General features: G+C 44.8%; 1 protein-coding gene across 1 annotated transcript in view; it reads left to right on the top strand.

The window, feature by feature from the left end:
- Positions 1 to 21,584, top strand: part of LOC129861275 (neurotensin receptor type 1-like) — a 43,260-nt gene extending 21,676 nt beyond the window's left edge. The window contains exons 2-4 of the mRNA XM_055932554.1: positions 4,944 to 5,145; positions 16,090 to 16,171; positions 19,151 to 21,584. Of these exons, the coding sequence (XP_055788529.1) occupies positions 4,944 to 5,145; positions 16,090 to 16,171; positions 19,151 to 19,400 (534 nt within the window). The 3' untranslated portion in view covers positions 19,401 to 21,584. The remainder of the gene's footprint in view (positions 1 to 4,943; positions 5,146 to 16,089; positions 16,172 to 19,150) is intronic.
- Positions 21,585 to 22,141: the final 557 nt, after the last annotated feature.

Genomic DNA, 22,141 nt, shown 5'->3' with positions numbered 1-22,141 from the left:
TCAACCTGTGGTCACAGTGAGTCACTGCCTATTGACTGGTCACGTCAACCTGTGGTCACAGTGAGTCACAGCCTCTTGACAGGTCACGTCAACCTGTGGTCACAGTGAGTCACAGCCTCTTGACAGGTCACGTCAACCTGTGGTCACAGTGAGTCACAGCCTCTTGACAGGTCACGTCAACCTGTGGTCACAGTGAGTCACAGCCTCTTGACAGGTCACGTCAACCGGTGGTCACAGTGAGTCACAGCCTCTTGACTGGTCACGTCAACCTGTGGTCACAGTGAGTCACAGCCTACTGACAGGTCACGTCAACCTGTGGTCACAGTGAGTCACATCCTCTTGACAGGTCACGTCAACCTGTGGTCACAGTGAGTCACAGCCTCCTGACAGGTCACGTCAACCTGTGGTCACAGTGAGTCACAGCCCCTTGACAGGTCACGTCAACCGGTGGTCACAGTGAGTCACAGCCCACTGACAGGTCACGTCAACCTGTGGTCACAGTGAGTCACAGCCTACTGACAGGTCACGTCAACCGGTGGTCACAGTGAGTCACAGCCTACTGACAGGTCACGTCAACCGGTGGTCACAGTGAGTCACAGCCTACTGACAGGTCACGTCAACCTGTGGTCACAGTGAGTCACAGTGTGTACTGTAAACCCAGAATGGCCCATAAGGCAGGAGGATCTCCAGTTTCTGTAGCGCCAGGCAGCTTGATGTACAAGTACAGGCCGCTAGCCTGTTGTAGGGCTTTACCCATAATCCATCTCCTTAATGCTGAGTTCCAAGCAAAGAGGCATATGTTAGTCTTTGGATGACTCGACCGGAGATCAAACTCCCAACCTTCCGATCACCTTGCTTTCCACAGAATACTCAGATTTGTCTATGGAAGTCTTTGTTATAGCGTACTGTTCTGTTAAGGGTGAGTCAGGCACATTTTAAATGACCATTTCCTCTCATACTGTGAGTCTAATGCAATGTCCCTAGCCATTCCAAAACATGGAAACACACTTGGTTATGTAATACTGCTCTACTGTAGCTACATGATTTAGTGGTCTTCATATCATAATTACATTATTTCACTCAGAGGCTAAGAAATAAAGAGTGGGAATTTCAAGGGGAATTCATAACTAGTGTTTTCATATCTTGATGTCTAGATGGGGTCTGTGGGCAGAAAATCTCAAATTGGCCTAGGTGGGCGGTCGAAGCGAACAACTTTAATTACTCAGCCCAACTGAGGGAGGCTCACACAGTGGCCACAATAAGGGAATTGGTGGAGAACAAGAGGGTAAAGGACTGTGAAATGTAATGGCTGCAGAAATTATGAAAAGAGACAAACCAAAAAAAAACTGTTAATTAAATAGAAACATGTTCAACTGTGTGTGAGTTTGGTTCACGCGCAGGAGGGCTGATACATAGGGGCAGAAATTGACTACCAGGACCAGTCATCATCAGAGCCACAGCCAATACTGCTGTTGGAAATCATGCTATTCCCCCACATTGTACTTTTGAACAGAGCAAAATCGCGTTTGATATGTCCTGCGGAGTCCCTGTATGCGTAAAGACACAGAGCCTTTTGCCGTTCATCAAAAAATCATTTGTCATTGAACTTCATGAGAACGAGATGTGGCTAATGACACGTTGCTTCTTGAAGGTTCAATAACTTTAAAACATGACTGCTGACATGTAAAACATTCTGGAACTGTATCAACAGTAAAAAATACTACAGAAATATTTTTTTGTGGATTTTCCCTTTAACAAGTGATATATGCTGTAGAATTTAAAGGTTTGCCAATGCTACAGACTACAGAGGACTAATAACATGGTATTCTCAATACATGCATCAGATCTTCCAAGCAACATTTTAAAAGCCTTATATAGACCTTTCTCTCTCTCTCTCTTGCATCAAGAAATGGTGCATTTTCAGAGCAAAAAATATATAATTAAAAAGCTCTAATCAATGAAAGCTGTGGTTGAAAGTGGCTCTGACTGGCTGGCTGGCTGCAGCTCGTTAGGGTCTTGTCTGCTCTAATTGCCTGTTCCAGCTTAGCCTCGTTAGGGCAGGGCAATCAGACGAGTCATGTTTTCCCAACGCATTTTCTGCCCCTGTCAGATTTTCAAAAGGGGGAGCTGTTACCAAAATGTTCCTGACAGACAGATCAACCACCTAATCTCCAGTCTAAGAGCAAGAGAGCAGAACAGGGCAGAGAGAAACCCCAAGCTCCTAGGGACCAGTGCCAAGGAATCAGATATCCTTTTCTACCCCTCCACTCCAATCTACTGGCTGGTCCTACTTCCATTCATGTTAAATAAATATCATATAAGATCCAGAGGAGGCTGGTGGGAGGAGCTGTAGGAGGACAGGCTCAATGTAATGGCTGGAATGGAATAAATGGAACGGTGTTTAACATACAGAAAACAAATGTTTGACACTGTTCCATTTATTCCATTCCAGCTATTACATTGAGCCTGTCCTCCTATAGCTCCTCCCACCAGCCTCCACTGATAAAATTATTTATGATTTGAAAGGTAACAAGTGTTTACAAAACCCATACTGCTTTTTTGCCTTCTGTGTTTTCCAATAAACAGCACTCTTGTTCACACCAATCAGTTTTGTTCGATTGAATTACAGGAATAGATGCCAAAGTTTGCTAAATCAAAATTAGATCCACTTAGTGAATGTATCTCTTCATATGGATACAGAATGAGTACGGACCCAGAGTGACCAAAGATTAAGGTTAGCTGGATTCATGCAGGAACTCAAATGTATTGCTGCTGCATCGTGTTTTAAAAATCTCTTGACATATACTGTAATTCTGAAGGATGTCTCTTATGAGGATAAGGGTAGGGAGTGGTGGTTGGCGACTGGACTTCTATCCAAGGCTCATTTAGTTTAAACAAGCGCTAGTATCTTTCCCTTGCATGTATTGAGTTCCTTCACTGCCTCCCCGTAGGATTGGTTTTTGTTGGTCTGCTGTAGCCTGAAGGTCCTTGCCAGGCGAATGATAACCATGATGATGGTAAAGACCAGGCACCTCTGAGCTGAGTTTGATATTCAGGCGACCATCGGGAACACTTCCCCCGTCTGGCGTCACAGGGCAGCCGCATCCTCTTGCTTTGTAGCCCCCCCACCCCCAAAAAAAGATATGTGATGGGAAATTAATGTAATCTCTTGAATTTCAATATGTTTGGAAATACCACAGGAGCTAGTGTTGGGGAAGAAATAATTAGAATATTTTGCTTTGATTTTCTGTCTGTGTTTTGCTGCAGTGAGGCACAGACGAATGAGAGGCTCATGAGATGCTAATAGAGACAGAAGGGCCAGTCTCTGCTCGAACATAAAGTTCACCTGTAAATAGATTGTGTGTGAACTGTGTAAGTGCTTCACACTGTCAGACAGGCAAATAAATGGCTATGAATGGCTTGCGTCATAAAGAAAGAAATTCTATAACCGTCATTTATAGCATGCTTTGTGCTCAAAGCACTTATCGACATTATTTCTATAAATAATATAATGTGTGACGTCCGATGGACCCTGTACTTAGCTCCCATTTATGAGTCGGTATAAACAGGAACATTTCTGACCATTCGACATGTCAGATAGCACTATGCATAGCCAGGCTCTGCGATAGACTAGTATCCTGCTCACGGGGGGTGTACTTGTACATCAAGCTGCCTCACGCTACAGAAACAGGAGATAGAGACTACTTATAGTCAGGTATGCTGGCAATCAACTGACTGAGCCAATTGACAAAAGTATGTATCCATTAAACACCTGATGTGGTTTATAGACACTCTAATTACACTGTATGGTGCTCAATCTGGAGTTATAATTACAGATTGTACATGTTCCACTGCTGATTTGAGATGACTGCAGCTAATTAGAAAGGGGAGAGAGATTTACACTTCTGGTCTGGCTGGTGTAGCATCCTGATTTCAGACAACATACAGTATATCACTAATTACAACCATACAGGTACAGGGCCATTCTCCTACATTGTTCTCTCTCTCTCTCTCTCTCTCTCTCTCTCTCTCTCCTCTCTCTCTCTCTCTCTCTCTACTCTCTCTCTCTCTCTCTCTCTCTCTCTCTCTCTCTCTCTCTCTCTCTCTCTCTCCTCTCTCTCTCTCTCCTCTCTCTCTCTCTCCGCTCTCTCCTCTCTCCTCTCTCTCTCTCTCTCTCTCGCTCTTCTCTCTATCCTCTCTCTCTCTCTCTCTCTCTCTCTCTCTCTCTCTCTCTCTCTCTCTCTCTCTCTCTCTCTCTCTCTCTCTCTCTCTCTCTCTCTCTCCATAAAATATTCCTGTCTTTCCAAACTTTAGAGGTGGTACTGTACAGAGTATCTTTACAGGTGGTACTATGCAGAGTATCTGTACAGGTGGTACTATACAGAGTATCTGTACAGGTGGTATTATACAGAGTATCTGTACAGGTGGTACTATACAGAGTATCTGTACAGGTGGCACTGTACAGTGTATAGTGAGATTGTGAAACTCCTCTGGTTAGTCTAGACTGTGTCAATATGTACTTATTAACTGTCAATATGCAAGCAACTGTGTTCCAATCAGAATGGCAAACCAACTTTTGAACAGACTTCAAAGAAATCAATATCTCTGTTGCATAATTTTTGTCCCAGACAAGAAACAATTCATCGTTAATTGTTATGATTGCATCGCCAGTACTGTTTGAGGCCAAAACTACAGTGGTTCTTCCTTTAAAACTTGCGGCGTACTGTTGCACAGCTTGCGGGGTGCCGCAGAATACTATGGCACGTTATATAAGTGTCAGCCATTGTTGCCAGAATGACGCAATTTACCACAATCTGCCACCATCTACCACAAACGGTTGCGGCATAAGCTCAAAACTTTTAAAGGAAGAACCACTAACTCAGTGGCAGAAAATACAGTCTTACTAACTTTATCTCTCCATGCCCCTCCGTTTCTCTGGACAGGTGAATGTGTTCCTGTCCTTTGTGGTTCCCATGGTAGCCATATCTGTTCTGAACGGGGTCATCGCCAGTCAGCTGCTGCGTATGTTCAGAGAGAAGCAGCAGGACAACCGCGTCTGCATCGTCGAGGGTAACCCTACCATGCTGAGTGTTGCTGTGGAGCCAAACCGCACACAGTCGCTGCGTCATGGAGTCATGGTTCTACGTGAGTATACAGGTGTTGCTCCACTCACAGTTTTGCGATTATGCTGCGGTACTTAGAGGTAATTTGTGGTTTAGTACAGTACCCTGCGTCACCACTTCATTGCTCCAGACCACCACAAGGGGGCGTTAGAGCACTGCTTATGCTTTTGTGGTCCTACTGTGTCTCTAACTGACAATGAATGGGCGACATAAACCTAAATAGAAATTGTGCATGACTTCAGTATTACTTACTAAAACTGTTTTTTATTTTTTATTTGTTAGGATTATTTTGCTCTTACTATAGTACTGTAGCCTACTCCCGACCGGTCACGTTGTACAGCACCTGAGTGGCACAATAGTCTAAGACACTGCATAGCAATGCAAGCTGTGTTGCTACAGATGCAGGTTCAATACCTGTGCCGGCCTTGACCGTGAGATGACTGTAGGTTTTTGGTTTCTCTCCCTCTAAAAACAGAAATAAATAATTCTAAATAACAAACTGGCTTTATTTACAAATTACTGACAATGTCTCAACCCATGTTCAGGAATGGCCTTTTTCACGCTCATTTTACGTTATTTGAGAACAAAATCATCTCCAAATATTGTTATTTTTTAAACAAAGCAATTATTATTATTATTAATTTATAATTATAGAAAAGCCTGTTGGATATTCTCACAGATATATTATTAACCCTGTTATTAGCAGGACAATATATATTGGTCATATTGGTCATGGCTCCTGAGTGGCGTACAATGGGATTACCTTTCAGTACTCCAGCTGTATCCACTGAAAGCGTGCTAGGTTCAAGGCACGAGGGCAGGGGGCACAGAAGACCGCCCTAGCCCATGAGGAGGGGGAAGGGGGAGTGGACCCCCACCACACTGGCAACACTAAGGGGCATTACATTAATAATGCCGCTGACTAGGGAAACGTTCCCACTGTATTGTTCTTAGTGCCAGTCTGCACGTTCAAACTAAAACAATGTAACTAATAATGGCATCTTTATGTTTTCTTTAAAAAAAATAATGATAAAAATACTCTTTCAAAATGACGATGTTTATTTAGTTATGGATCCATAACGAATTACTATGGGAATAAATATCACTGAATTACAGAAATATCCTCCAATCCTCTATATGTAATTATTGGCGGAGAGTCACGTCATATTTTACGATATACTGTAGGCCTACCGTAGGCGACATGAGTCTCACTAGTGTTGAGTAACGTGCTGTTAAAAGTGGTGTAAGTCTTATTTATTTAAAGAGCATATTGAAGTTAGAAGGAATAGGATTTGAAGCAATAGCCTACAACTATTTCAGCACCATTCCGCGCTGCTCTGAGACAAGCACGGGGACTGGTCTTGATAAATCAATAAGATTTTTTATTTTCACTGAATGTCCATTTGGGTATTGGTTAGACTAGAATTAGAAAAGTAGGGTGTACAAATGTTATGCCCTTAGTGTAACCTTTATTTAACTAGACAAGTCAGTTAAGAATAAATTCATAGGACAGCCTACTCCTTCCTCCCTGTCGGGGAATTGAACCCCAGTCTCCGGCGGGCCCGCACAACATGGGGGTTCTTTAGCTAAATAGCCCAGTGCTGTACTCCCAACCGTCACGTTGTACAGCGCCATATTTTCCGTTCCATCCTAAGAGAAACCCAGAGGGTTTTTCATTTTTCTTGGAAAAGAAACACCATAATATTAAGCAACTACCAGTGAAATGTTTGGACACACCTACTCATTCCAAGGTTTTTCTTTATTTTTACTATTTTATACATTGTAGAATAATAGTGAAGACGTCACAACTATGAAATAACACACATGGATTAGGTTAAGGAAAAATTCTTATTTAGGACAGCCTACTCCTTCCTCCCCGTCGGGGAATTGAACCCCGGTCTCCGGTGTGCCTGTATTCTTTAGTACAGACGCTATTGAAGGCTATTAAATGCTTCTCAAAGATGCCCTCTGGTGGTCAACTAGCACTAACTAGCATTATTGGTACCAGTGGTTCACACTTAAATAACGTGCCATAGAATTCTGCGGTACCATACAAGCTGTGCTGCAGTACACTGCAACTTTTAAAGGACGAACCACTATACAATGGTGCACATGCACGCACATGCACACACAACACTGAACTATTCCTTCAAGTGGTAAAAATGCATACACACGTCTGTTTGTATGCTTGTATGAACTAAAAAATGAAGAAGAGAAGTCCACTCTCTTGACTGTGTGCCATTAGACATTAGAAGTTGGGGTCTCAACTACTGTGAGATGGCACCCATTCAGCCTGAGCCAGCCTCACTCTCCCTATCTCCAAACCCATTCCATTAGCACTCCATTATAGGACACACTATCTAAGAGAGAAAACCCACTGCCAGCTTTTTATACACCTTATTAAGGCTGAATAAATCATTTTCATCGATGCACCAAAAAAGAGGATAATATTATCTCACAGCTTTCTCCATCTGCTGTGCGTGGCTAGTTGGCTACACACATGACCAAAGCTTCAAAGGACAAGTTAACCTCCTTCAACTCCTGATTACCATAACAACGGTATGGAGCTGTTTCTTTGTGACATGCGTCAGGCTGCATGCATTATTACCACAATGCCTCGTCCTCCTGGAGTGGAGCCACTCAGTGATTACATGCACTTGAAACAGTAGTGGGCAACAATCCTTTTAGTGAATTCACTGCCCGCTGATAAATTAATAAAAAAGATAACATTTCTAGATTAACGGCTATATACACCCCCCTATGTATTTATTTGGACAGTGAAGCTAAAACTTTTAATTTGTCTCTAGACTCCAGCATTTTGGATTTCAGAACAAATGTTTTAAATGAGGCGACAATATAGAATGTCACATTTTATTTGAGGGTATTTTCATACATATCTGTTTTATATAAGATATAAGATGGCACCGATGGAGAACCAACGTCTTACAAGTTCCAAGCCAAATATTTAGTTACTTTTTTAGTGTTTATACTATTTTCACATATATGACCGCTAAGCACTTTTGGACATCGATTTTGACTTCAAATTCGACTTCGACTCCAACTGTTTCTTCGTTCACTCCAGATGCTATTCCTATGTTTTATGAGCTACCAAAACGCCGCAGGCGTAGACATGCTAGATGGGCTGGCATCCTTGTGAAACTGTGATGCAGAGAAAATCGTTGGGCACTCCCCTCAGTTTTATTGGCAAATGTCCAGTGAATGACCTTCGTTCGAGAGTCACCTACAAGAAAGACTTGAAAAACTGCAATATTATATGCTTTGCAGAAACTTGATCATAGAACTCAGTGGCTTCTCCATGCTGTGGCTCAATTGGCTAACGGCAGCCTCGGGAAAATCCAAAGGGGGAGAGGTGTGCCTCTTCATGAACAACAGCTGGTTCGCTGCTTCCAATGTGAAGAAAATCTCGAGCTTAAAACCATTCTATCTCACTTCTACCAACACATTTCATGTGACTCTAGGGGCCCTAAAACTCTAGACACCTTTTATTCTACAGAAACGTATACAAGGCTCTCCCTCACCCTCCCCTCGGCAAATCAGACCGTGACTCTATCTTCCTGCTTTCTGTTTACAAACAAAAGCTTGATGATTGTGTTGGAGGTGTGTGTGGCCGTGCAGTCATGGGCGAACAGGGAGGACAGGAGGGGGCTGACTACGCACCCTTGCGGGGCCCCTGTGTTGAGGAGGAGTGAAGTGGAGGTGTTGTTTGTTACCTTCACCACCTGGGGACAGCCCATCAGGAAGTCCAGGACCCAGTTGCACAGGGCGGGGTTCAGACCCAGGGCCCCAAGATTGATGATGAGCTTGGAGGGTACTATGGTGTTGAAGGCTGAGCTAAAGTCAATTAACAGTATTCTTACATAGGTATTCCTCTTGTCCAGATGGGATTGGGCAGTGTGCATATAGATGGCGATTGCATCGTCTGTGGATCTATTGGGGCGGTTAGAAAAATGAAGTGGGTCTAAGGTGTCAGGTAAAATAGCGGTGATATAATCCTTAACTAGTCTCTCAAAGCACTTCATGATGACAGAAGTGAGTGCCACTGGGCGACAGTAATTTAGTTCAGTTACCTTTGCTTTCTTGGGGACAGGAACAATGGTGGCCACTTGAAACATGTGGGGACAGCAGACTGGGATAGGGAGAGATTGAATATGTCCTTAAACACACCAGCCAGCTGGTCTGTGCATGCTCTGAGGACGTGGCTATTTTATGTGCATGCTCTGAGGACGTATCCATTTAAAAATGAATTTATTAAATGTCAATCTAGCAAACCAGGCAACTAAAATCATTTTCCAAGCAATGTCATAGTTCATTTCTAGCTTGTTAGCTAGCTAGCTAATGTTAAGACTCGATAGCCTAGGTTTCTCAAATTATTGCCTCGCCTGGTTCAACAACTACTTCTCTGATAGAGTTCAGTGTGTCAAATCGGAGGGCCTGTTGTCCGGGCCTCTGGCAGTCTCTATGGGGGTGCCACAGGGTTCAATTCTTGGGCCGACTCTCTTCTCTGTATACATCAATGATGTCGCTCTTGCTGCTGGTGAGTCTCTAATCCACCTCTACGCAGACGACACCATTCTGTATACTTCTGGCCCTTCTTTGGACACTGTGTTAACAACCTGCCAGACGAGCTTCAATGCCATACAACTCTCCTTCCGTGGCCTCCAACTGCTCTTAAATACAAGTAAAACTAAATGCATGCTCTTCAACCGATCACTGCCCGCACCTGCCCGCCCGTCCAGCATCACTACTCTGGACGGTTCTGACTTGTGGACAACTACAAATACCTAGGTGTCTGGTTAGACTGTAAACTCTCCTTCCAGACTCACATCAAACATCTCCAATCCAAAGCTAAATCTAGAATTGGCTCCCTATTTCGCAACAAAGCATCCTTCACTCATGCTGCCAAACATACCCTCGTAAAACTGACCATCCTACCGATCCTCGACTTCGGCAATGTCATTTACAAAATAGCCTCCAAAACCCTACTCAATAAATTGGATGCAGTCTATCACAGTGCCATCCGTTTTGTCACCAAAGCCCCATATACTACCCACTACTGCGACCTGTACACTCTCGTTGGCTGGCCCTCGCTTCATACTCGTCGCCAAACCCACTGGCTCCAGGTCATCTACAAGACCCTGCTAGGTAAAGTACCCCCTTATCTCAGCTCGCTGGTCACCATAGCAGCACCCACCTGTAGCACGCGCTCCAGCAGGTATATCTCTCTGGTCACCCCCAAAACCAATTCCTCCTTTGGCCGCCTCTCCTTCCAGTTCTCTGCTGCCAATGACTGGAACGAACTACAAAAATCTCTAAAACTGGAAACACTTATCTCCCTCACTAGCTTTAAGCACCAGCTATCAGAGCAGCTCACAGATTACTGCACCTGTACATAGCCCATCTATAATTTAGCCCAAACAACTACCTCTTCCTGTAACGTCCTGACCAGAGTTCTTATGTGTTTTGCTTGTTTAGTGTTGGTCAGGACGTGAGCTGGGTGGGAATTCTATGTTGTGTGTCTAGTTCGTCTGTTTCTGTGTCCAGCCTAATATGGTTCTCAATCAGAGGCAGCTGTCAATCGTTGTCCCTGATTGAGAATCATATATAGGTGGCTTGTTTTGTGTTTGGGATTGTGGGTGGTTGTTTCCTGTCTTTGTGTTTTGTCTGCACCAGCTAGGACTGTGACGGTTAGTTTGTTTTGTCATTTTGTATAGTGTCTTGTTTTGTGTTAATTAAATCATGGAAAATTACCACGCTGCACATTGGTCCTCAGATCCTTCTCGCCTCTCCTCGTCTGAGGAGGAGGACGACTTAGACTGCCGTTACACTTCCCCTACTATATTTTTTTATTTATTTATTTATTTTGTTCCTTTGCACCCCATTATTTCTATTTCTACTTTGCACATTCTTCCACTGCAAATCTACCATTCCAGTGTTATACTTGCTATATTGTATTTACTTCGCCACCATGGCCTTTTTTGCCTTTACCTCCCTTATCTCACCTCACTTGCTCACATTGTATATAGACTTATTTTTCTACTGTATTATTGACTGTATGTTTGTTTTAATCCATGTGTAACTCTGTGTTGTTGTATGTGTCGAACTGCTTTGCTTTATCTTGGCCAGGTCGCAATTGTAAATGAGAACTTGTTCTCAACTTGCCTACCTGGTTAAATAAAGGGGGGGGGGGAAGAAAGAAAAAAGAAAGATAGCTGGCTAACCAGTTCAAATAATGACCATATAATAATCATATAACAAACAGCACTTTGTACAGCACTTTGTGACATCAGCTGATGTAAGGGCTTTGTTAATAAATTTGATTGATACTACCAACCAGGTTCAATGTTAGCTAACATTAGGCTATAACTAGCAATGCCAATGGCTGTGAGATACAAATAATATTACTACACAGATCATACACCTAATGTTAGCTAGAGAGCCAGCCAGCCAGCTAACGCTAGCTAGCTAGCTAGCTAACAGTACGCTTTAACTTGAAATGAAAACAAATTTCTGACAAAATTTGAAACGTATAATATCTGAAAATGTAGCTAGCTAGACTATCTTACCCATATACATGGATGGATGTTTCTCCCTATATGTCACAGATGCCATGGTTGCCCTTAGTTTGAAGATGTAATCCGGAGACAGGTGTTTTATACAACAGCCTTCTGTGTGTTCTCTTTTCAATTCCGTCTGCATATTTGCATTCAAATGCCAGAATTTCCTTAACTATCATACTCTAATTCCATCGGGCATTCCACTGATTTCAAAACTCGGTCCTCGAGAAAGTGGAAAGCGACACTTTTGTAGTTATACTACGTGATATTTTTCAAAAAAGCCACATTAGGAATGATTACCTACACATACTGACCAGCTCATGTTATAGACAGAAGCGTGCTACATGGCAAACCAATTCAAACTCATCTCTCGGCATGTCCAGCCCATTCATTATTCAGCCAATCATGGCTAGCGGAAAGGTTCCTGTCTTTTTCTGTGGCTAAACCAACTAGGCTTGTAATTTAACAATTGTATTTGTATTTACATATGTTATTAAGGCACATGTGCACATGTTCCCGAAGGCATTTCTGCCAAAAAACGCATTTTATAAATATACAAAAGTTTATGTTCAAATGCCTCTCCGGTGAAGTAGTGAAGAGCAACATGCGCCTAGTTTCTTGAAACAAGTCACATATTTGTACTGTGTACTTGAGCTTGTGTCCTCAAAAGTGACTACACCTCAGCAATTTAAAGAAAAGTTTACCAGAAAGGTGAGATTTTAACCTTTAACCGAGTATGCAGCATTACTACCTATTGGCTTATGGCCCTCTCAGGATAACTAGTTACTTTTGGGATTACATTTTAGATTGCATTTAGTTACATTTAATTGGTTTTAAACGTTTAAACTTCACTGTCCAAATAAATACATAGGCGAATGTAGTAGTACAACAAGGCCATTACTGTTGATGCTTAACCTTGGTAGCAGACATTGCATACTCTAGCTCTGGCCTGTCTCTCTTGGCTCTAGTTGCAGTCACACTGCATGACAGGAGAAGGGGGACGGCCCATGCTTATAGAGCGGAACTCAGTGTACTTAATGTGAGTTAATGTGTGTGTAGTGGCGATTCTGAAAGCCACTTCTAGAGACACCAACAGTTTGAGTTAATGCGTGTGTAAGAGTGTGTGTTTTCATCATTTTGTTGCATTTTTCTCTTTCCCCTCTGTACCAAAGGACAGGGCAAAGGTCAAAGTGGGCCGAGCTATTTCTCTGACCGACTTATAGGTCAGTCATACACTCAGGTCCATAGCTAAACTTTTAGCGTGCTGTAAATGTATTAATGTTACTTTCCTACATATTACAGCATGGATAGAGTTGGAAGTTAACCAACACTGGAATAAATCAGAGGGCTTAATCACTGTAAGAGTATATCCAGTCTGAGTCTTTCCAAGATGAGACAATGAGAAGTTAACCAAACAGTTTTACTCTTTCATGTTTGCTCTGTGTTAATGTGTTGGATGTGTAAATCTTTATACGCTGCTTCCTGCTAACGGGCTGGATGGTGGGGTTAAATAGGCTTTGATCAGATCCGCTGGGCACACACCGGTTGAATCAACATTGTTTCCATGTCATTTCAATTAAATTACATTGAATAAACCAGCCAGGTCACACTTGATACAAGTCAGTATTCGACGTCCATCCTTGTCTGAGGATGTTTGAAGATGACGTAGAAACTGGCCACTAGGGGGCGACGGTGAGCGCTGTTACATTCAAGTAGGTATCGGTGTTGCCAGGGCGTTGTGGACAGGGATGACAGATGCCTCTAGATTCCAAAGGTCGCAAGTTCAAACTCAGCAATAAAAAGTTTGTTTTTGAAATCTTTGTTTAAAGCCTCTCCCAAAACCTTAACCATTCGGGAGTTAATGACTAACCTTAAGATTTCAGAGTTAATGACTAACCTTAAGATTTCAGAGTTAATGCCTAAACTTAACCTTAAACACTTAGAAATTTGACATTTGCAACAACTTCCAAATTTGATGTGTGAGAAACATGGATGAACGTCTAGTTCTGACATGAGATTGTGAGAGCTAGTTGGAGCTCCACATGCTATCACTGTTCAGACAGACAGACAGACAGCGCTCTGACTGACACAAAACCCCAGCGAGAGCCCCCTTTCTCCCCGCTCTTCCATCTCTTCCATGTGCTATAGAGCCAATATGACAAAGACACAGGCCATTTGTAAAGGCAAGACAATGAAACCTGCATCTTTCAAAGACTAAAACCACTCTTCCCTGTCCACTATATTGTAGAATGTCCACGGAAATGCGTCTTGCTAGCTAGGAGTTCTGACCTCTAATGACCAATGGAGACAAGTCCCCTGTTATTGGGTGATATGGCAGCCTAGTGGTTAGAGCGTTGGACAAGTAACCCAAAGGTTGCTGGTTCAAATCCCTGTCCTGACAAGATACAGATTTGTTGTTCTGAACAAGGTAGTTAACCCACTGTTCCCTGGTAGTAAATAAGAATATGCTGTTCTGTTTCAAGATGACCTTGATCCAATATTAAATATCACTTCTAGCTGATAATCATTTAACAGCTATCACAATTATATTCCTTCCCCCGAGATGTAGGTTTTGTCATTGTTCCTTCTATCAGATTATCAAGGACCAATTATAAAACATATGTCAGAGTGGATTGGAAAGCAGCCGTGTTAATTGTGGAATACAGACACAATAAGATTTGACAATAATACGTCTCCAGGCAGCATCTCTAATGGTCCTTTATGGTCCATGACTAAAACCAGGGCTCAGATTGAACCACTAAGACACAGCTTGCGGGGCCAATGATACATAGCCTAATGGATACCCATATCTATGGTAATATTTCAACCTTCGCAATTATCGAATGAAAATGGTTTCATTATTCAGCTTTTTAGACCCTAGATCAGTGCCTACCAAAACTAATGTTGGCACCCAGAAGCAAATTTCAGAGACTAGCCAAAACACCAAACTTGGTTTGAAAATGTAAGGTCATTTCGTAAAGGGGACAAACTTTTCTGTTCTGTTTCACAATGAGTAGAATTCAGATACCAAACTTTAGAGAACATCTAAAAATAAAAATTACTTCTTTCATGGACCACATCACTCAGGGTGGCCAGTGTGTGGATGATCGGGTTGAGGGAAACCGATTGGTTTGGTCTGAGAGCTGGAGTGAAACCGCCAGCCTGGTAGGTATTTATCATGACAAATGAGTTTCCCTCTGACTCTGACAGCTGATTGACTGCCAGCGAAGAGCAATCCAGTCACACAGAGCTTTTTTCTGTCACCGCAGAGTGTGTGTGTGTTCCACACAGATTGAGACTGCAAAAGCAGACTGACGAGCTAAACATTAACATTTTAGAACATATGGTATAACCGTTGGTGTTAGGATACAAGAAGAAGTAAAAATATTTACAACTATAACTTTATTACAATTTACCTATACTTTAATTTAACTAATTGCAGGCTTTGATCTTGGTGCATCCCAAATGACATTCTATCACTGCAAGTGCACTACTTTTGACGAGGACCCAGAGGGCTCTGGTCAAGACGAGGACCCTGAGGGCTCTGGTCAAGACAAGGACCCAGAGGGCTCTGGTCAAGACGAGGACCCAGAGGGCTCTGGTCAAGACGAGGACCCATAGGGCTCTGGTCAAGACGAGGACCCATAGGGCTCTGGTCAAGACGAGGACCCAGAGGGCTCTGGTCAAGAGGAGGACCCAGAGGGCTCTGGTCAAGAGGAGGACCCAGAGGGCTCTGGTCAAGAGGAGGACCCAGAGGGCTCTGGTCAAGAGGAGGACCCAGAGGGCTCTGGTCAAGAGGAGGACCCAGAGGGCTCTGGTCAAGAGGAGGACCCAGAGGGCTCTAGTCAACGAGGGCCCAGAGGGCTCTAGTCAACGAGGGCCCAGAGGGCTCTAGTCAACGAGGGCCCAGAGGGCTCTAGTCAACGAGGGCCCAGAGGGCTCTAGTCAACGAGGGCCCAGAGGGCTCTAGTCAACGAGGGCCCAGAGGGCTCTAGTCAACGAGGGCCCAGAGGGCTCTGGCCAAGATGAGGGCCCAGAGGGCTCTGGTCAAGATGAGGACCCAGAGGGCTCTGGTCAAGATGAGGACCCAGAGGGCTCTGGTCAAGACGAGGACCCAGAGGGCTCTGGTCAAGACGAGGACCCAGAGGGCTCTGGTCAAGACGAGGACCCAGAGGGCTCTGGTCAAGACGAGGACCCAGAGGGCTCTGGTCAAAATTATGCACTACGGGGATAGGGTACCATTTCAGACAGTCTGAATATTACAACATGTCCTTACCTTAATCTCTGTCTGTCTGTCTGTCTGTCTGTCTGTCTGTCTGTCTGTCTGTCTGTCTGTCTGTCTCTATCTCTCTATCTCTCTATCTCTCTATCTCTCTATCTCTCTCTTTTAGGGGCTGTGGTTGTTGCCTTTGTGGTTTGCTATCTACCCTACTACATCCGGCGCCTCATGTACTGCTACGCAGAGTTTACAGAGTGAGTAACACACGGTCCATGTACCACCAGACATCACGTACTTTACCAGACAATAGGTGTACATCCACCAACAAGAGGCATGGTCAGAGGGTCATCCATCAGAGCAGGGTGACCAGCCATCCAGTCAGAGGGGAGATCAGCCGTCCAGTCAGAGGGGAGCTCAGCCGTCCAGTCAGAGGGGAGATCAGCCGTCCAGTCAGAGGGGAGCTCAGCCGTCCAGTCAGAGGGGAGCTCAGCCGTCCAGTCAGAGGGGAGCTCAGCCGTCCAGTCAGTGGGGAGATCAGCCGTCCAGTCAGAGGGGAGCTCAGCCGTCCAGTCAGAGGGGAGATCAGCCGTCCAGTCAGAGGGGAGCTCAGCCGTCCAGTCAGAGGGGAGCTCAGCCGTCCAGTCAGAGGGGAGCTCAGCCGTCCAGTCAGAGGGGAGCTCAGCCGTCCAGTCAGTGGGGAGATCAGCCGTCCAGTCAGAGGGGAGCTCAGCCGTCCAGTCAGAGGGGAGATCAGCCGTCCAGTCAGAGGGGAGCTCAGCCGTCCAGTCAGAGGGGAGCTCAGCCGTCCAGTCAGTGGGGAGCTCAGCCGTCCAGTCAGTGGGGAGCTCAGCCGTCCAGTCAGAGGGGAGCTCAGCCGTCCAGTCAGTGGGGAGCTCAGCCGTCCAGTCAGAGGGGAGCTCAGCTGTCCAGTCAGTGGGGAGCTCAGCCATCCAGTCAGTGGGGAGCTCAGCCATCCAGTCAGTGGGGAGCTCAGCCGTCCAGTCAGTGGGGAGCTCAGCCATCCAGTCAGTGGGGAGCTCAGCCGTCCAGTCAGAGGGGAGCTCAGCCGTCCAGTCAGAGGGGAGATCAGACACCCAGAATACATAGATCTCCCTGATCAAATTACCATAATTTGTCAGAGTAATCAGAGCGAGAGTTTTAGCTAAGTCTCTCTCTCTCTCTCTCTCTCTCTCTCTCTCTCTCTCTCTCTCTCTCTCTCTCTCTCTCTCTCTCTCTCTCTCTCTCTCTCTCTCTCTCTGTAGTTCTCTCTCTCTCTGTCGCTCTCTCTCTCTCTCTCTCTCTGTTGCTCTCTCTGTCGCTCTGTCGCTCTCTCGCTCTCTCTCTATCTCTCTGTCGCTCTCTCTCTCTCTCTCTGTCGCTCTCTCTCTGTCACTCTCTCACTGTCTCTCTCTCTCGCTCTCTCTCTCTGTCGCTCTCTCTTTCTCGATTGTCTGACTACACTCACAATATATGGTTTCCTTAATTGAACCAAACGCACACCATTGATTAAATGATTCCAAAGCTAAGGAAGCACACCCGAGATACAATTTAAACAAAACTTTATAATTGGATTGTGATGTTATGCTGTCAGCAATAAAGGACATTATCATAATTTTTACAATTTCAGAGTATTATTTCAACATCATAGTGTGAAAATACAATTTTTCAAAAAACAGGAAAATCGAGTTTTAGACTGCACTGCCATTTTAAGTGGTGTACACTCACCCTGCTGAGAGAGAACCTAAAGCAGCGATTAGAGAGCAGCGATTTCACTGCTGCATACGAGCATAGCATACAGTATAACATCTCTGTAGAGAGTTGTGGCCTACATTCAGAGATGCCAGTATGATAAGTGAGACGAGACTAGCTTAACCACCCTGCTCAGCTCCTGGAAGTGTCTGTTTTAACTTTAGGTGTGATTTTTATTGTATTTTATTTGGATCTCTTTTAGTCCCCATTTGGACTAATCTTCCAAGAGTCCTTAAACATTAAAATACAATTTATAATACGAACACATTTTCACATATAACACACTATTACACACATACATAATATACTAACATAATGACCCAATAAATACTCAATCTAAAGAATATTGATTCTTCATCTACTATAGTCCCACAACATTATTGCTCTAAATTGAAATGTTGTATTGCCTATTTTTCTTTTCTGTCTGGATAACGCATAGATGGTGGACAATCTATTCCTAGTATTTACGGAATGTCTGTCTCTTACCAACTGAATACCCCTGTGGGCTAGGGTTAGGGTTCAGGTTAGGGTTAGGGTTCAGGTTAGGGTTAGGGTTCAGGTTAGGGTTAGGGTTCAGGTTAGGGCTCAGCTTAGGGTTAGGGTTCAGGTTAGGGTTCAGGTTCGGGTTAGGGTTAGGGTTCATGTTAGGGTTCATGTTAGGGTTAGAGTTCAGGTTAGGGTTAGGGTTCAGGTTCGGGTTAGGGTTAGGGTTAGGGTCCAGGTTAGGGTTCAGGTTAGGGTTCAGGTTAGGTTTAGGGTTCAGGTTAGGGTTCAGGTTAGGGTTCAGGTTTATCTGTCAATAAAACACATTGATTCTTTATCCCCTCCTCCCTCTTCCCCCACCTCCCTGTGCTCTCCTCCTCCCTCCTCCATGTGCTCCCCTCCTCCCTGCTCCCCCCCACCTCCCTGTGCTCCCCTCCTCCCCCCCACCTCCCTGTGCTCCCCTGCTCCCCCCCACCTCCCTGTGCTCCCCTCCTCCCTCCTCCCCCCCACCTCCCTGTGCTCCCCTCCTCCCTCCTCCCCCCCACCTCCATGTGCTCACCTCCTCCCCACTCCCCCCCACCTCCCTGTGCTCCCCTCCTCCCTCCTCCCCCCACCTCCATGTGCTCACCTCCTCCCTACTCCCCCCCACCTCCCTGTGCTCCCCTCCTCCCTCCTCCCCCCCACCTCCATGTGCTCCCCTCCTCCCTCCTCCCCCCCACCTCCATGTGCTCCCCTCCTCCCTCCTCCCCCCCACCTCCATGTGCTCCCCTCCTCCCTCCTCCCCCCCCACCTCCAAGTGCTCCCCTCCTCCCTCCTCCCCCCCAACTCCATGTGCTCCCCTCCTCGCTCCTCCCCCCACCTCCCTGTGCTCCCCTTCTCCCTCCTCCCCCCCACCTCCATGTGCTCACCTCCTCCCACCTCCCTGTGCTCCCCTCCTCCCCCCACCTCCATGTGCTCCCCTCCTCCTCCCACCTCCACCCCCCCCCCCCCCCCCCCGACAGGGAAGGATATGATTACTACCACTACTTCTTCATGGTGACCAACGTCCTCTTCTACGTGAGCTCAGCTGTCAACCCAGTCCTCTACAACCTGGTCTCAGCCAACTACCGGGAGATCTTCTTCAACACGCTCCGCTGCTTCTGCGTGCCGTGTCGTCGCAAGAAACAGAGACGTGTTCTGATCAGACACTCCACCAGCATCTCCAGTAACCACACCTTCTCCTCCAACATCATCAAGGAGACCGTCTACTGACCACCCCCCAAAAACCACACCCCTGATAACACCGTCTACTGACCACCCCCAAAATCCACACCCCTGATAACATTCCATTTCAGAACTGCAGTGTATGGAATCTATTACTCAGTAGGACTCCATGTATGTTTGATGGAGAGCCTGGTACTGTGAATCACTGACACGTTGTGCCACAAACACAAAAAAAATATCCACAATTTGATATATTGGTGCAATCATCTGAAAGAAAGAAGGAATGGGGTGAAAAAAAGAAAGATTAAGGGTGTAGATAAACTCAAATTACATTGGTTTCCTGTAAGCAGTCTATGGACAAGGTATGACAGCAATCCATGCTCTGGCTTAGTTTTCACATGCTAACATTTTAGCATTTGTGGCACAAATCCCATTCAATTCAAGGGAACGATATTAGCATTTGTCGCGCATCATGTTCAAATCATATGTGTGACTTTGTTGAGATACACAATCAATTTTGGGCACTTTTGAACATGATGCGCAAAAAAATGCTACTATGGGTCTGATGACTGCAGAAACAGTGCCAGGGCAAAAGCATGAATTTATGTAATGCCTTGTCCATATGCTGCTTACAGGGTAATCAAACCAACATGTTATTTTGTAATTTGGGTAAACCATTCCTTGGAGTGTTGGATATAGTAGTCTTTAGCATTGTAAATATTGTAAACATGTATGTACATTCAGATTTTTATAGAACTGTCAATGCATACTTGGTTTTATTCACATACAGTACTTTACAAAATGATATGAAGACGATGAGAACAACCTGCACTCATCAACATATGTCTGGATCTTTGAAATATGAGGCAAAAAATTGTATTCTGTGAAATTTACCAGGAAGTGACTTCCCCTCAGCCTTGTAGGCTTTTTGAATGACCTTCAATGGGTACAAATTTTGCGCAATGGTCTTCAAGTGCAAAAACCTAGTACATTTATCCAAAAACACTAATGTATTTTTATCTATATATCTTAAATGCATTTTCACAAATGTTATGACATAATCGTGAAGCCCATTCAAAAGGTAGGACACATGATACTAAAGTAAAGTGGAAAGGGCAGTAACTTTCACAGGGTATTATCATTTCTCTCAGACTCACAGTAACTGGGTCTATTTTTTAAAAGATACAGAGAACGATTGTCAAAAATGATCTGCTGCGGATGTAACGTCAGGAAAGAGTATTGATCATAATAAATAACTTGGCCTTGCTGTTGTCTGCTCGGACTGTGAATGTTAACTAAAATACAGAGAGAAGATCTACTATTTCATGAAGAGGGAAAAACAGATGGCATTCACAGCTAATGGGTGATCGGCTGTGGTGTTGAACCCTGTAGGTTGTTCTAGAATGACGACTCCTGGCCCTTTACAGCTAATGGGTGATCGGCTGTGGTGTTGAACCCTGTAGGTTGTTCTAGAATGACGACTCCTGGCCCTTTACAGCTAATGGGTGATCGGCTGTGGTGTTGAACCCTGTAGGTTGTTCTAGAATGACGACTCCTGGCCCTTTACAGCTAATGGGTGATCGGCTGTGGTGTTGAACCCTGTAGGTTGTTCTAGAATGACGACTCCTGACCCTTTACAGCTTTTGAGACACTGCTGTTGGAATATTTAAGACGTACCACACCACTGCACAATAGGTCACTGTGAATCCCACTGTGATTCAACACATCTTTATCCGTGTTTTATTTGAGATGAGACTGTTTGAGGCTTGTATGATATTAACACTACATTGTCCTTCTGTACTTAGGCTATGACCTTTGAACCCATAACAAATTATTCTTTAACATCTGATCTTGAGAGTAATTCTGTAACAGAGCCAGCAAGGGGATGAGAGTGGATGGCATGAGCAACATCCAAGATGGCGTTACAAGACAGAGCACTCAATGGGACACGATATGGACTCTGGTCTTTGAAGCCTGGAGAGGAGAAAGCTCTGTAGCTGACCTGAATGTAGTCCACAGCACCCTGTCATGACCACTGAGAGTCTGTGCAATAACATTGTGTCACATGGACAATGACAAAACGAGTGAGAGATAAAATAATGGATACTGTGATTTAGACTCTGAACACACGATTACAACGAATAAAAACACTGAAAGAACCAAGGTTGATTAACGTGGATGCAGGAAATAGATAAGATTTGTGGGGATGAAAGAGTTGAAATAAGTGCATTCTCCTGGAGGGAGGGAGGGAGGGAGGGAGGGAGGGAAGTGGCACTCTGAAGAGTCCATACGTCAGCATCCACTTCAAGGATGAGAGAGAAACCGAATACAATGAACCAATGCTCTTGGAATTCAATGAGGTATTGTAGGCTACGTAAGAGGGAAAGGAATCCATTCACGAGTAAGGGTACCTGTCCTGGATCTGAGAGGGTAGAGCATCTTTATGGTGCTCCTCATGCTGAGAGGATAGGAGAAGAGAAGAGAAGAGAAGAGGAGAGGAGAGGCGAGGCGAGGCGAGGAGAGGCGAGGCTACGGTGTGTCACATCTGCAGCCTCTGATGGAGACAAGAAAAGCACTGAGAAAGACAGGCCAAAGGAAGGTCTGTTATGACAGCGTCACACAGCGTCACAGTCACTGACTGCTGTCTCAGAGAGCACTGATATTCCACCTCAACAGCTTTTAGTTTGACAGAGCGCCTCCCACAACATTGGACATTTCAATATACAACTTTAAAATAAGAACTGAGTGTGTGTACGTGCCTGCTGCCCGAGTGTGTCAGAAACCTCTAT

Source organism: Salvelinus fontinalis, chromosome 8 (genome assembly GCF_029448725.1).
Source record: "Salvelinus fontinalis isolate EN_2023a chromosome 8, ASM2944872v1, whole genome shotgun sequence".
NCBI classification, from domain to species: Eukaryota; Metazoa; Chordata; class Actinopteri; order Salmoniformes; family Salmonidae; genus Salvelinus; species Salvelinus fontinalis.
The sequence above is the reverse complement of the archived record's forward strand: the minus strand, read 5'-3'. Positions and strand labels throughout refer to the sequence as shown.